Source organism: Mizuhopecten yessoensis, unplaced genomic scaffold, assembly GCF_002113885.1.
Source record: "Mizuhopecten yessoensis strain PY_sf001 unplaced genomic scaffold, ASM211388v2 scaffold716279, whole genome shotgun sequence".
Taxonomy (NCBI): Eukaryota; Metazoa; Mollusca; class Bivalvia; order Pectinida; family Pectinidae; genus Mizuhopecten; species Mizuhopecten yessoensis.
In genome coordinates, this window is record NW_018480037.1 from 187,966 (window position 1) to 205,225 (window position 17,260).

General features: G+C 34.0%; 1 protein-coding gene across 4 annotated transcripts in view; it reads right to left on the reverse strand.

Annotated features, from left to right (window-relative positions):
* The window catches only part of LOC110442560 (striatin-3-like), a 33,656-nt gene extending 16,481 nt beyond the window's left edge, over positions 1–17,175 (reverse strand). For 2 of the 4 annotated variants that reach the window (XM_021486223.1, XM_021486221.1), the window contains exons 1-9: positions 16,917–17,175; positions 15,413–15,516; positions 15,017–15,099; positions 13,225–13,300; positions 12,724–12,897; positions 10,346–10,477; positions 7,314–7,389; positions 6,851–6,995; positions 5,045–5,137 (exon numbers count right to left, since the gene is read on the reverse strand). In XM_021486223.1, the coding sequence (XP_021341898.1) occupies positions 5,045–5,137; positions 6,851–6,995; positions 7,314–7,389; positions 10,346–10,477; positions 12,724–12,897; positions 13,225–13,300; positions 15,017–15,099; positions 15,413–15,516; positions 16,917–17,123 (1,090 nt within the window). In that variant the 5' untranslated portion in view covers positions 17,124–17,175. Of the gene's footprint in view, positions 1–1,992; positions 2,008–5,044; positions 5,138–6,850; positions 6,996–7,313; positions 7,390–10,345; positions 10,478–12,723; positions 12,898–13,224; positions 13,301–15,016; positions 15,100–15,412; positions 15,517–16,916 lie in introns of all 4 variants that reach the window. The other 2 variants (XM_021486220.1, XM_021486222.1) reach the window with 2 other exon arrangements.
* Between the last annotated feature and the right edge of the window lie 85 nt (positions 17,176–17,260).

Below are 17,260 nucleotides of genomic sequence, written 5' to 3' on the forward strand. Positions count from 1 at the left end.
GAGACCCCAGGGTCAAGAAATTCACAATTTCGGTAAAGCACCTTAAGACCCTTCCATCTATGAAGAGTATTTGATTCTACCATATCTGGGTCTTGAGAAGAAGATTTTTGAAATTTCAGTCAATTCAACCCTTTTTGGCCCCACCCATCAGCCCCTGGGGGTCAGTCAGGGCTCATAGGTGCATACTATCAAACTGCTACCTAATACTGATAATGCTAACCCAAATTGAATTACTTCCAATGGAAATTAAACAAATGTTGGTCCAAAATGTGATTTCCCTATATAAACTATAGTAAAGTTTACCCCCTCCCCAGGGGGAAACGTGAGACCCCAGGGTCATGAAATTCACAATTTTGGTAAAGCACCTTAAGACCCTTCCATCTATGAAGAGTATTTGATTCTACCATATCTGGGTCTTGAGAAGAAGATTTTTGAAATTTTAGTCAATTCAACCCTTTTTGGCCCCGCCCCTCAGGCCCCTGGGGGCTTGGGACTAAAGCGGACACTATTTTTGTTGACCTTTGTCCATGGAAGGTCCCTGCAAAATTTGATTGAAATTGGTTCAGGGGTTTTGGAGAGGAAGTCAAAAATGTAAATTGTTTACGGACGCACGACGGACGACGGACCACGACGGACAAAAGGCGATCGCAATAGGTCACTTGAGACTTTGTCTCAGGTGACCTAAAAACTATAAAGCATATCAATACAGTATCCAGTAAAAAATACCTTTACAGTCTCACTGACTTTTAAGTTGTCTTTTTTTTATCTATTTCATATAACCTTTATGAATTAGTTTGCAGTATACAAGTACATGAACATCCAAAAGGGGACCATTTATTCAAGGATTTGATAGATTTGCTAATTTCATATTGAAGCCTGAACTTTTTATCTTCACCATTACGGTCTGTAATTTGGAAGACATTTACTATATCTTACACAATTTAGTCATGAAGAGCCATTTGATAAATGAGTGAGACAAGTTTGTTTAAAATATTACATTTTGTTCTTTTTAATTCTTCCATTTTATTACCACTGTAAATTGACAGATGTTAACAAAGTCTTGTACTTTTAAGTGGGACACTTCTAAAGGACCATTTGAAATAAAAGGAAAACAGTACTTATATAATCTCAGTTGATGAGTGTATAGAATACAGGGAGGGGTTCCGAATAAATTGTCAACTGAAACAACGGCTTCACAAAACAAGGCTCTGTAGTGTACATTTAACTGCCAATCTGACACACTGATGACACCAAATTCTTCAGTATTTTCAAATTTCTAAAAAATGCATGTCCCTTTTTAATAGTCAAAAGTTGGTCTCAGTCTAATATAAAGTGAGAAGAAAGAAACGAGAAGCATTAAAGCAATGAGGCCTCAAGATAAGTTTTACTTTGTCAGGAGGCACAGCTTAAGGACAAGTCAAGTGGGAATCACACACTGCCAGCAGAAGAACAGACCACATGACAATGTACTGAACTGTCTTCAATCTGGGAGATTAATAAGTTAAGAGGTCAACAGCCATGACAGTCTCAGATGAAGAGGCTCATCCTTAGTAAAGGTACTTACTTGTACATGTAAACACTTGAAACTGAAGACTAAATTAAGTATACTGGGTAATGTATTACTGCTGATGGGAATCAGTAACCCTTTGTACAGGCATAATTGATTGTCTAATATGAATAAGACCGCCCACTCTCTTACATATTAATACCATGTCTATTTAACACAACAGTTATAAGTACAGACCTGCTTTATTTGCAATTTCTGAAATTTTTCAATATCAAATAAAGAAGATAAAATAGAAATGTTTTGGTGAAATTGGTGGTGTTTCAAAAGAAGCAAATAACTCTGGATTCATGTGAGGATCCGTTAAAATGTAGTAAGTCACTACTGAAAAACGGAAATTTGGGGAAAGAACTTTGATATATACACAGGTAAGTAAGATCACATAGCAGAAACCATGCCAGATGCTGTAAAGTGTACAGGCTACTTACTTGATGACTGATATTCTGTAGTATTTATCAAAATGTTTATATATAATGATACAATAGATCATCATATCAACAGGCATTGTTAGAAAGTCATTTATTACAACATTGGTAAATAGCAACACAGCAAATGTATACAAGAGAGATTTACTCCAGAAAGATTTAACTTTCATCAATAAGGTTACAAAACCAGTTAGACATGAAAATCTGAGCAACTCCCTCACTGTCTGTCTCACAGTACCTATAGTGAACCGGATGTTTTCTCCTAGTTTGTGAAAATAAACCTCAATATCATGATACATCATGTAAAATTCATTATCCTGAAAATGGATTCAAGCTTGAAGGCAGACAACTTTACTAAAATGAAGACTGTTGCCAAAATAATAATATTGTCATAATTTTGTACAGCAAGATACCTGCTTTAAAATGAATTTTCTTAAAAGAAAACGAACAAACCTTGTATATTTAACTTCCTGTATAACATTTCAACTCCTTTACAATGGAGAAAGATACTGGACAGAGATTACTAATTACACTGAAACAAAGTGATAATTACCATGAGACATGGCCTTTGTGATGGTAGAAGAGGCACCAACTCTGTACTTCCGGCCATTTTTTAGAACCATCATAGTATCACTGTATTTATCCACACCCTACCATGATCCACACACAAACACTGGATTTACTTATAATAGCCAGCCACTCATCAGTTATATATCGTTACTTTCACCTCTGCCCCATGACCTGCAGTAAAGTGAAGCATTTCCTGAGCTGGAGCGAGCTACAGCAACACTCAGTGGTGTATGATAAAAAGTGTACTGTGTATACATCAGATTTTCTGGTCCATATGCAGTTTTTACCACGCATTCTGATATCACTTTCCGCAACTATTTCATAAACAACAAACAATCAGTAGTCTTTGTTGTGAGCTAAATATGTAGAAGTAGTTGTATATAAAGATGAAAGACATTGTGTAAAATGATATCTTAGAGATAAATAAAGTGTGTTCGATACATGAACACATGACCAAATTTGGTCAACACATATTCAGGAAGGTAATTGTATGAATCCATGGACTATTAAATAAGATATCCCTCAATAACCATCACACAATAGCTCTGATTAAACACAGGATCACAATTTAATATATAAAAAAAAGCCATCACAAAATATTTTCAAAGTGATTTTTCTTGAATCTCATTATCCCTTTCTCCTACCCTTTACAATTTTGGTAAATAACAGAAAAGGTCCAGACTGCCCGATAACATGTTTTAGAATTCACCAGAGTAGGGATCGCTCTCTCTTAACATAAACTGTTCCATCATTTAACCTTGACTAAATATATTTAGTCCAATAATATGTTGTAAATAGTCACCAGAATAGGATATTTCGATTTAACTTCTCCCTTAATATGAATTGTTCACCCTATTTTAACATGAACTGTTAACACTATCTTAACATGAACAGTTCATATCTGAACATAGCTGTTCACCCTATCTTAACATGAACAGTTCACCCTATCCCAACATGAACAGTTCATATCCTAACATAAGCTGTTCACCCTATCTTTACATGAACAATTGACCCAATCTTACATGAACAGTTCAACCTATCTTAAAATGAACACTTCACCCTATCTCAACAATGAACTGTTCATCATATCTTAACATGAAATATTCATCTTATGTTAGCATGACTTTTTCACCTAATCTTAACATGAACTGTATGTTCACCCTACTGCCCAAGTATCACCATTTTACCTTGTCTAGTCTGCCCATTAACATGCTGTAAATAGTCACCAGAGTAGGGAATCGATCTTGCTTAACATTAACTGTTCACTCAATGTATCTCCATTTTACTTTGCATTACCTGTATAATGAAGCATTGATGTGCCCTTCAAAGTATTTCAATATCAGACTTGTATGTCTGTCATATAAGGAAATATTTCACTTGACATTGGTATCCTCAGATGGTTTTTTAGACGGATCTGAAGCTGTCTGAAATACTATGTATCACTTGGCAACTGGTGGAAGGAACACTTTGACCGTCAAACAGAAATGAACATGTCTGACATTCTTTGGTATTCATGATCAGAAACCATCAACCAATCATACCAATCTTAACAAACATCTGTAGCCAACAATCTACTTTTGAACTTAAATTAATTTCAACCAGATTTTGTGATTACTCTTTATCTTTTAAACAGTTGATGTTTGGAAGTCTATGACAGATGCACTGGAATCTGTTTCTCCTAATTTTGTTCAATTAGGGACAGAACAGGTGACAGGTACTTTTGACTGCATACTGCACATCGGTAGAACGAGCTATGCATCCCCAGCAAATATCTTAATATCTTATTTTTCATGAAAAATTGTGCCAACATACAATATCTGGAACTGGGTGAATCACCTCAGCAGGTCAGAATCTGATTAGATAGACGCTTACAATTAACCCCTAGTATAAAGCCTTTATTTACCCTATTTCTCCCTGTTTGTCTTTGGTATCCTACTTCTCCATATCCTAACTGGCATCGGTCATAACACTGAGTGGATGATATTATCCAGCAAGTAACGAGGGATGCCAGGGAAGCTTTATCACTAAGCATTTCACCACAACACTAAGCAAAGCATACCTAAACTCTATGCATGTTTGTACTTATTCTGTATCATTCTTACACAGAACTGAATATGTATGGCAAAATTATTCGTAAAATTATACAATTTATCATAGAAATTAACCAAATAATATTACAATTTTTCATACAAAAAATAGTGACTAAAAATGTTAAAATGAACAAGAAGCAACTACTCTGTTGAAATAAGACCAATGTTATGCAACAGATACTGATACGAGACAACAAGCTTTCCTAACAAATACAGATGACAACTGTAACTGGTCGTACTAGGTGCTACACAGACAGCATATCTAGAACATGATAAGCATGCATCGATTAGAAAATGAACATAAATGGTGAGAAATGAAAAATTCAATTCATGCATGACATTTTTTGAAAAAATAAAGCAAACTAAAATGATAAAGGTTACATAAACAAACTTACTTGACTTCTTTCCTTTCCTCTCCTTTGTGTACTGCTCTTTGAGTTTAGAAATAAGCTGCTGGTCTACGTCCCACTCCTCTATATCCCTCTTCTCTGTGTAATACATACAGAGCCATGTACAGGCCTCTACCGGCACCCTTCCCCACCCTGATCACACAACCCACTTAACAACCAACCACGAACCTATCAAACTGGCCTATACAGGCATGAAAATATATGCCCAATAAGTTGTGGCATCAGGTAGAAGAATACTGTGTTTCCTGTTAAACAGTTCCCTTCAGCTAACATATTTGAGATACTTGTATCAGTTTATATGCAATGCACACATCATCTTATTACACATTATCAAGAAATAAGAAAACTCCTCAAATAAATTAAAGGAAATTAAGATTTTTTCTCTCTCCTGGTCACATGGTTGGAAATATTTTAATGCAGCTTTTCTATAGCATGGCAACATGTTGCTATTCAATTTAATTATATATCCCACCCATGGATATCAAAATAATATCACTTATGTTCCAGGTCATATGTATAAAATATGCAGTGAAAATTACATATTTTGAATCATCATTGTGTTATGTTGGCAGTGTTGTACACATATTTATACTGATCGAGGGGAGGCAAGTCTTACAAATTGATAAAAAGTTTAAGAATATGTTACTTAAATTATCCCTCCCTTGCCAATTTCTGCAGGTAAGATTTTTATGTTGACAAAAAGATATCCTTATAGTTATATCTGCATCATTGCTGTTTTATTTCAAAATTTCTGTTCCTGGTTTTATATGCTAAATCTGATGAAAAGGAACTTTTTGCTGTGTGGGTACGAGAGAAAATTTCTCTTGCATGCATAACTTTCCTAGTGTCTATAATAGATAGTTTTTAACTCTGCCAATATGTGTACCACTATATTTAAATGGAAAAGCCCTAATTTTCTTTATTTAAATCTTTTGGAACATTTACCCTCCACTAAAGGAAAATAATGCTCCCTGCTTTTTGAGGTATCTGTGAAATCTGGACAAATGTTTTGTTGTAAAAATGATTTTTTTGAATCTTACAAAGAAAGTATCAGATTCATAAATGTTTAAGTTAATCGGGAAACGCAGTATTCATTCTATTTGGCCTTCTTGATTCCTGATCCTCAAAGTGACTAATTGGGATGATGACTGACAAGAGTTTATGAACTAGAATTGCAATAAATAATAGTGACCATAAATTATTTTTTTCAAAACAGTATGATTCAGATGTTGAGTGTTTCTAAAAACATTACCATTTATAAACCTCTTGGTAGTGTAACACTGACATGTGAATATATAAACCTGTCTTGAGAAAAAGCTACACGACATTACTTCAAGTCTAAGGATAGGAAAGAAAAATGTGTTTAATTTTTTCAACAAGAGAACACTTAAAAATAGAGTAGAATTTGTTGCCATGGTGATGTGCTCCAAAGAGTTTTGACAATTTTTTACAGAAGTTTTTACAACTTTGTCCCACATCTTTATCACTTTTGTTTAAAAGGAAATTCAATATTATTGAAGCTTTATCAATTACAAGTTATACAAAACCTTTTTTATTTCCTTATTTTTTTTTCAATTTTTGAAAACGCAGTGAAATTAGCTGCACAAAAAGTTCAATCTAAAAAGCTTATAAAGTTGCAATTAATTAATTTCATTTCCCAATTTCTCTTTGCAAAATGGCAACAAATCTGTGTTAGAAATTACTTGTAACTATGAAACTGAACAAACACAGATTCTACAATAACATTACTAGGGGTGGGTGAACACAGTTGACAAGTGCAGTGTTACCTACCCCAGTCTGGGCCATCACCATGACTACGGGCCTCCCCAGCTCCCTCGTCACTCTCGGCCACAAGGAAGTTAAACTCAGCCATAGCCTCTTCTGTTTCTGGGTCGTCGTCATCACGGTCATCTACAAGTCCAGTTAGACCATCCACCTGTAATATAATTATCTTTTTATCAAGACTTTTACAAGCAATTGAACAAAGTTTTCCTGGTTTGTAATCCAGCGAGACCCTTAACCCTTATCAATTAAATATCAACTGTTATCATTAAAATGCTGATTTTGGGATTTAATTTTAAACTTTGATTTGATAAAATAATTTCTCTTTATCCATGTTGCATTTCATTTCAAAAGAAGTTATCCCATAACTTTCATAAATCTCAACGAATATATAGCTTTCATGTTCCAATCCTCCTTCAGAGAGAGAAGAGAGGATTGGGTCTACGCTGATCTTTGAAACTAGATCCGTTACCTTGATATTTGGCCTTTTTGTTGCTAATCTCACTTCATGCTCATCATCTGCTGCCATGCCATCATCATTTTCATCGCTAAAAGAAAAGTATTTTGAATATGCAAATTATTATTACATTCTCTAATATTACTTTCTTTAATAAGATTCATCAGTTTGGAAATATGTAATATCAAAGTTATACTTTATACACAAACAATGTAAATATTAAACATGTCACAATGTTTCAAGGCCAACTGGTCCTTTTGTCGACTCAAGTGTGTATATAATCGATATGCTAAACATCTCAGGTCAAGTGACATATGAACTTAACAGTTGTGTCACATCGTTGTATAGGTAAACAATACAAATCACTCATATCTTGACAAAGGGGCCAATCGGTCTTGCAACACTGCAACACGTTTAATACATACATTGTTTGTATAAAGTAAAATTTTGATATTGTTACATTGAATGCTGTTCGTTCAAATAATCTTCTATCCAATGTACACTGTAGTACTACAGCACTTGAAAAAGAATACAGCAATAATATTAAGGCAATCTTTGTGTTTTGATGCTTTCTTCAAGAATCTGTATCCAGCAAAACTTTGACATACTAAAAATAGTCAAAGTTTAAAAACTTAAAACACATGTACAGGCGTGGCGCTTTATTTATCTCCACTAACCCTCTTAAGCTTTTGATGTTAAACATTTAGGGTAGAAAAAATAAATCACTTTGTTCTCCAGCCCTTATGCATTTATTTGAAAAATGAATATTACCTTAAGCTTGTTTTATCATAATTTGAAGAAAAAAATATGCATCTATTAAAATTTGGGAAACAAAACTTTGTTTGGTTTCTACATAAAATATTTAGACATACACCACAGCTTCAGTATCCCAGATAAATGTATGGTAGAGTCTACAAAAGTTACCTAGGGGTGAAAGGATTAAGGAGTTCTTCAAACCTTTCAAGGTAGGAAAAACATTTATGGAAGGGTGGACATGCATTCTCTGACAAATACAGTAAGGTTTTTTCTACAATCTGAAAACTTTCCCCCAGATTTTTAATAAATAATTATGTAAAAGGGATTCTAAAAACACAAAAGGTTCCAAAAATCTGGTGGCAAAATTAACCCTTAGGCTGCTATACATTGATTTCTATGTAAAGGAACGCCACTGCTGAATTAATTATTGAAATATAAATTAATTTACTTAATTTTTCAAATGCGCATAACTTGAAAAATATTTGTTATATGTGAATAAAAGTTATAGGAAAATTGTTCGTTATTGTCTCTAGTTTATATTAACGTTTTCAATTTGGTAATAAGGGTAAGAAACTTTTAATTAATCGGATTTAAGCACCAGAAAGACCATTTTAAAATTGTTTTTGTCAGCAAATGTGATTGGAAAATGATAACAGAGATTATAAACTTCATTTATGGCATAAGATGCTGTATGTTCATGGAGATTCTCAGGAAAAAGGTCAGGTATTTCATCAAGAATTGCATGCGATTTGCTACAGGTTTCAGGTCGTCATTCAATATATTTATTGTCACATTCGGCATATAGATATATCTTAGCTACAGTCTAGTTTATGATTAAATCATCGATAAATAATTTGAAGAAGTCAATCGGTTCAAAACGTATCAATGTCAATGTTCAATTCGGCCTCACCTGCAGACGACATGTGCGCCTCGGTCCGCCGATATTTTCATGTATGCGTAGGGCACAAAGCCGTTCATTGGAAAGTTACATATTATGTTACACCGAAGTATTTTCACTTCAACCATGTCAAACCCTATAAAACCTTTATTATCATCGTACGTGACGCTGGAGAATAAATGTTTACCATCATATTCATCACTTCAATCTACACGTCCGCCATTTTTATGATGTTTTTTCCGATTTGAAATTCTCTCGCACACTTTGATTATTACTAGGGTACATTGCCGGAAATATTGAAAGTAATGACAAAACAACCAATCAGAAACCTTCTACTATACGCTTTCGGGTTTGGTATAGCAACAGTCCGCTTTCACACTTCCTGTTTGCTGATCAAAAACCTACAGACCGCACGCCACTATTGTGGTGCGTAGCACCGACGCCTGACTTTTCGAAACCACTATTGTGGCGCGTAGCAGCCTAAGGGTTAAGTTGAGGTTTAAAGTTTGTTTATGATGTCTATCTTGTGCCTATTACACATCGGTGTATAATTTCAAATTAAGAGTTATAGCCTGCAGGTAGATATGATACAAATTCTACTACCTGACCTCTATTTTCATAGCATAAACTGAACATCTTCACTGGTCCCAAAATAAAATCTACTAGTAGAAGGCTTCACACTGGTGGAATGGTACATTCCTGTTCATTTGATTGACATCTTAAAATCCCATAAGAAAATTCCATACACACATCTAGATCAACACATTCAGATATTTAATCGTTTAAACTTATTGTCATTTAATTTAAACAAGTAAGGATGGAACAATATATGCCAGTCACACACAATTTAGTACCAAGTTTGACTCATTCTAAATGTTAAATAATTGAAGGAGCAAGATGTTTCTAAATTACAAACTCATTTGAAGCATTTCAGTATTTATATTTAGTACAGTTTGATCAAAATCTGTTATCAAATACATTTACTTAAGGAGTGTTGTCACTTTGTTGGTTGACAAGTTTCGAAATTCCATAACCTTAGCCTTGAACTTGGAACTCTAAAACGAACCCATTTAAGGTATCCTTTTACTTCAACCTTGTCCAAAATGTTATCAAACCCATGAAAAATGAGGTCACTATAGCAATAAGTCCTAACAGTGAATCAGGAAGGGACTGATATGGGTAATGCTAATTAATGCTACCCATAAAATGGCAGGTGGCATAAAATTTGCTGGAGAACCAAGTCATCAATTTTGAGTGGTAAGGGTGTCCACTTGTATTTAAATATATTGTAGATATTTTTCATGAGTAACAGGATTGCTTTTTATGAGGAAGAAATGCAGGCATAGAAGGCAGTACAAGTGAATGGTGAAGAGCAGTACATGCACAGGCATACCTGAGGTTATCATCATCATCATCATCATCCACTACATTTTCTGTGCCTAGAAAGTCTAGGGTAGCTAGGACCGAGGCTTCACTATCCATCAGAGCACCTTCCACAAGGGAAGCTGGCACCTTCTTAGGTGGTCTGATCAAAGAGATAGGAAGCATGCATCAGAGGAAGAGAGACGGACATCTGCACAAATATATCTGTACTAAATGCAAGTATCATACACTATTTCAAAAGCACACCAGTTCAGAACTAATATTCTTAGAAAAAATTGTTATATAATGTACAGTTATGAACAGTTGCAAGTACAAAGGAAAGCTGAAATATGTGTGGGGAGAGTGCACAAAATCAATGAATTCATATTTTAAGAAATAACTCAACTAAATACTTTAAGATCAGGGTGTTTCTGTAACAAATGAATTAATATTTATCAGATATTTAAACAGCCTTTCTGTTAGGACATTCAAATTGTGACATCTACATCTTGGTTATTTTTTGTCACATGGTTTTGGGAAATGGAGCCTGGTATGAAACAGAATACTTTTTTCACATGGTTTTGGGAAATGGACCCAGGTATGAAACAGAACACTTTTTCACTAAATACTTTATTTAAAATTGAATCATAACCATCATAAGAAATAACTTCAATGACAACTTGGTCTATAAAGGTAATGATTCCCAGAGACCTACGATTTTTTCATGGTGATTGTATATCGGCCTACCATTAAGTTGGAAAAATGTTAATAAGAAGTTTATCAAATTGTTTTCATCTGAATGGGGATTGCAGTCATATTTATAATAGCGCACAATCAACAAGATAAATGTTTCTCTGAGATATTATAAGAATAATGGAATTGATGCTACACAGTGCTACAATTTCACATTCATGATATATAATACAGCTGTATGATTGAGAAACTTGCCAGAATTCAATTAAGTAGGAAAAGAATGATTATTGAGAAATGATTAATGTGTAGTATAGAAATTAACGGTGTACTTCAAAGAAAACCGTCAACATATTGTATTAACAGTGTGTATTCAAAGTTTAGGTGGTGTGAATACATTTGCCATGAAACATGCATTTAGTTGTAACAAAGCTCGGGAAGAATACAACATGGAAAATGAAGAAGGATCAATAGCCAGATGAATATCTAAATAGATGTTGCAATAACATGATTTGTGGTCTTCAGAATGATTGCCAGAAATTACAAGGCATTGATTCAACTCCAGACCTATTTAGTGTTAACGGCCATACTTCAAAATCGACCTGTTTATCAGTGTCTGCTAGACTTCTGTACAAGTCAGATAGGACAAAGTGTCATCCACAGTTATGGCATTGCTTGGTAGTATATGGTTAGGGCTATTCATTAATTTATTTTATGGGCGAGGTGGGAGTCACCTGTTCAATATATTATTTATGAGGTATTGGGGATTATTCCAGACTTGCCTTCCATTCCTAATATATAATAATCAGTTTTATATTGATGGGTAGGGCTATTCCATAATCTATCTTATGTGTAGGCTGGGAGTCGACCTGTTTTAATATATTACAGGTGTTGTGGTTTAATTCAGATCTGCCTTCCATTCCTAATATATAATAATCAGTCTATATTGATAGGTAGGGCTATTCCATAATTTATCTGTGTGTGGGCTGGGAGTCGACCTGTTTTAATATATTACAGGTGTTGTGGTTTAATTCAGATCTGCCTTCCATTCCTAATATATAATAATCTGTTTATATTGATAGGTAGGGCTATTCCATATTTTATCTGATGTGTGGGCTGGGAGTCGACCTGTTTTAATATATTACAGGTGTTGTGGTTTAATTCAGATCTGCCTTCCATTCCTAATATATAATAATCTGTTTTATATTGATAGGTAGGCCTAGGGCTATTCCATAATTTATCTTATGTGTGGGCTGGGAGTCGACCTGTTTTAATATATTACAGGTGTTGTGGTTTAATTCAGATCTGCCTTCCATTCCTAATATATAATAATCCGCTTTAATATATAATAGGTGGTTTGGCCTTTGAAACAGTACCTTCAACACCTCCCATGCTATTAATTCTTGAACAGCCTTTAGATAGCTAAACAAATCAAGGTTCCGTTGCTTTAACTTTTGAACTAATTATTAGCCTGATGAATTCAAATTCTCTGCAGGTTTTTGTTTTTTAACTTTAAAACATTTAACAACACTGACCCCTTGCATGAAACATATAAAGGATAATCTTATAGAGAATATTTCATATTTATGTCAGTGATTTAAAAAGCATACATACACCAAACTTAAATACCTTTTTGAGCAAGAATAGAAATGAATGTAGAATTAATAAAATCCTGTAGTTAAAATAATGATCATGGCATGCATTTTTTGGCCTTTGTACCTGGCTTTGCTCTGGTCATTGTTGCGCGAGGCCGCAGGCTCTCCATTAACTAAGGCTGGCTGTGCACCTTCAGCTTCATTCTCCACAGCATTTCCCTGGAGACCCAGTAAGGACCTCACTCGAGCAGATCTAACATTGATGATGGTGTCAGTATAGCCAATCTCCTGTAAATATCTGTAAATACAAATGCACTACGTTGAAATCAATGTTCACATTTATGATCTTGTACCTATGTGTGTAAAACCAATTTCCTTGAACTATCTGATGACTTTCACCAATATTAAAGACATTTTCTATCTGAAAAATATGTATTCATCCGAACTGACTGATATTCCAAAGATAACAACCTTACAAAGAAATAATGTATACAAAACCTTTTATTTACTGCAGTTATTTTATGAGTCTTAAAAGAAATCTGGAAATGTTTCAGCACCAAGAAAAGTTATCAATGAAGTAGAGTATATAACATTAAATATACTTAAATACACATGCATAACTTACTGTCTGAGAAGTTGTCTACCCTGTCGCCAGGACACATTGCTGTTTGGTGTTATCACTTCTCCATCCATACTTTCATCTGTTTAAGAAATTTGAAAATTGGCATTATACTGGGTTACTAATTATATTCATACAATTATTTTTTTTATAATGAAAGCTATGGTACATAGGTAAAACCTTTTTTTCAAACCTTTTGTTTCAATATTCCCCATAACTCAGGTCTGTCATGATTATTTCCTTTTATATCTCAAAAACCTGAAAATTACCTGGAAAATAAGTTATTGAATCATTTTATTCTGAATTATCATAACAGTGACTGAAATTTGGCACAGGTGCAATGCACATAGCAGTAAGCCTTCCAGTTGTGTTTTGTGTAAGTTATTTAGCTCTAATGTCACATGGACACAGGCTATACACACAGATGTAGAATTTGCATTCGTATACATGATAATGTTATATCAAACATTTGTTTTTCTTTATTTATATGAAATCACCATTTACCACATATAGAGAAGTGCACATAACAGAACTGACATTTAAAGGAAACTAGAAGTGAAACAATTTAATCTAACAGTGTCATTCCTTTCCTTTGTATAATCAGTTTAATTATCTTTAGTTTAAAATACTGTATGATCAGTTGATCATCTTTTCAAAACACAAGAGTTTTTTTCAAAGTGTCATAAAATCTTTAAACTAACTTTCTTGAATTTGGTAATCATAAAATCTTTAAACTGACTTTCTTGAATTTGGTAATCATAAAATCTTTAAACTAACTTTCTTGAATTTGGTAAACATTAACATATTCATGAGTGTGGGGACCTTTGAAAAACCTATTTCTCACAAGTCGCAACAGCATTTATCAAAATACATATATATATATATATACTCAAACCTACCACAAACCCAACATTTATGGTGAACCCTGAATTACAAAAATGCAATTCTTTGAGTGGTAACAGTTCACATAAAGGTTATTAATTGTATCTCAATCAGTCACAACATCCCCAACAGATTAATCAGTCATGAGTTATTGGAATCAACGCAAGTTTATTCAATATCTCCAGAAAGAGAACAAATAAAGTAGGAAAATGGGGGAGAAATAATACATACATCTGAATGATTGCGACTCTTAGACACTTTGCAATGAACATAAATTCGAGCCAATATACATGTCAACCAAACCTTATGATTGTCCACCCAACCATTATGACTAGAGCTGTCACGATACACTTACCCACGATACGATACGTATCTCGATATTTGTACCACGATTTGATTATTTCGATTCGATACACCTTTATTTTAAAATATAAACAAAATGTGGTATATAAGCCGTCGATACACGTAAAACCGCAGTGTTTCAACACTTTTTATTGCTTGCTGTAGCATCAGAAATTTTCATTTCCTTACGGCGGTCCGACATTTTGTTATAAATGCTTTGTGAAAATTGCATCCTCGTAGACGATTGGTTGAGGGTTTAGAGATTAGCCAATAAAATTGAACGTCTCACAGATGTTTCGGCTGAAGCGGCAAACACTAATATTCAGATTGTGACGCATCGAAAATCGGGAAAAATATAGCGTGAATCAAATCGAACATAAATAATCGCGGTACAAGTGCATCGCGGTGAATTGTGACACCTCTAGTTACGACACATACCTCATGTCACAAGATTGAGAGCTTATTATCTTAACTAACGACAATCTTTTTTATACAAATTTACACTGATCTACCATTCACCTTTTCTATAAGAGCTTATTCTGTTTTATTACATATGATCACATGCATATTGTACCTTCATTTTTCCTGTCCAGAGATGGAGGTTTGAGGTCATCTTGATTCAAATCTGTGCCATATTTCAACTTGTGATATTTAGCTCTGGAAAAAATTAAACCAACATTTATGATATTCATCACGGTCATAAACTAATTCAAATTTTATGTAGTTAGGTTAATGTAGAATATGCAAGTCAACAAAAGAAAATTTTATTGTCAAAGGGAAATACTATAATATTACATTAACTTATTATTTATTCCATTGATATAATTTGGTTAATTTTCCACACCAGTATATTCACTGTTATAACAATATAAAGCACAAAGGTAGTATTCATGAAAATAGAAACCCTAATACGTATTTACATATGAATGAATACAACATGCAAATAAGATCATTATATAATCATATCTACCTTTCTTGCTTCAGTGCAAATTCCAACATTTTGATTCTGCGAACCAGATCTTGTTTCAAATTTTCCTGTCCCTTTCTTTCTCCTTGAAGAAATGCTATTCTTGCCTGCAAAAAACAAAAATTATCATTATTTTAAAATAAAGAAATTGGTACGGTTTACATTTTTATTTATAATGTTGTCTACTCCAGAAAATCTCCAGTTGTTGACCATGCCAAATAGCCATTACTCATAAATTCCTAGAGACTCGTAGATTCAGGTATGTTCATTCACTCTCCTTTTCACTGGGTGACAAAACTGAATAAAAGAGTAAAAATATGCCAACCTCATTCAAATCACATGACCATCATCCAAAGTGCATTAAAGCTAACAGGTATTATACGGATGAACCAATTTGACAATGACTTCAAATGATAACCAGGATGTTCAAAACAATTAAGGTCTTAGTTGTCCTAACATTTATATTTTTACATGTAAACTCGATGTTTCTGAAGGTGAATTAGAAGAATTACAGTGTATATGCATGACCCCTTCATCTGGGCAATTTCTGCTGTATTAAATCAATGCAAAAATCACTTTCCAAAAGCATGCTTTCTGTAGGCAATATTCCCCCAAAATCAACAAGCACAGGCCCCTGTATGAAATAAGATGAAAATTCTTGTGAATTATTTTTCATTCACTCTTTGTTGCATATTAATTATATAAGAATTTATGTTTATTTAATGTCAACAATTTAAATGTGGTATTAAACTCACAAAATGATAAAGTGGTCTACCTATGACACTTCAAAGCTATTTTTAATTATAATTAGGGAATATCAGATTAATTTCTGAAAGGACCCCGATAGTTCCTCTTCACAATCATTAATATCAATTGTATCTGCATATGAAATCCAACAACATATATTCGATTTTGGTATAAGATGTCATTATTTTACTTTCTGTTGGTCAATATTTCACAAGTCATTACATTTTAAGAGGGAGTCAGGGTAGACATGTTTGATGCTACAAAATTCTCCCCTATCACAATATCAACATTGTGTTAACATAAACTGGGTTCCTACAAAAGAATGCTACCAGTATTTATATTTTTCTGCAGACTGTCAATATGCATACTGACATTGCTGTGTAAACTCCATTCACAACAAAAATGACAATAAACCAATGATCTTAGGGTATTCTTTTCAAATCAATAAATGCTACTGTACATTGTATCTCTTTCTCGCACGTACAATTAAATGGCGATGGGTTCACCCGGGAGAGGCACAAACAACTGTCACAACTCATCCTCTTTTCGGATTAGTGCGAAATGTCAAAATTATTTGGCCGCCATATTGAAATCAAATATGGCGACTGCTGAGACTGAACAATTTTACTGTTGTTGTACCCAAAAACTTTCATTTGATATGCTTATCACTTTAATCGACACACTCTTATAATGTGTAATGTTTATTTCACATAAATTTACGTGCAATATCTCTGTACAATAAAATAGCACGCATTTTCACCTGAAGTTCTGCCCGTTCCACTTCCCACTGTGATCTCTCCATCTCGAATCGAGCCCATTCTGTCTGCAAAAAATGTAAAATTCCAGGCATAGAATACTGCGGCCGCTGCCCCAAATCATCCTGTTGTTGTTTCGTCATCATTCCTATAGCCCCTGACAATGGGCCGACCTGCCCTCCGTGTTGAGACCCAGGACCCTCTTCGATCATCTTACATGGTCGCCATTACAGTTTTTAAACCAACAGATGGCGCTGCAATGAAAATTACGTCAAAGAAATTTTTCACACGGGAGCTTTCTGGAGTTATTCATTCAAATTCACTCTATTGTAAATTCTTAAAGTTGTTC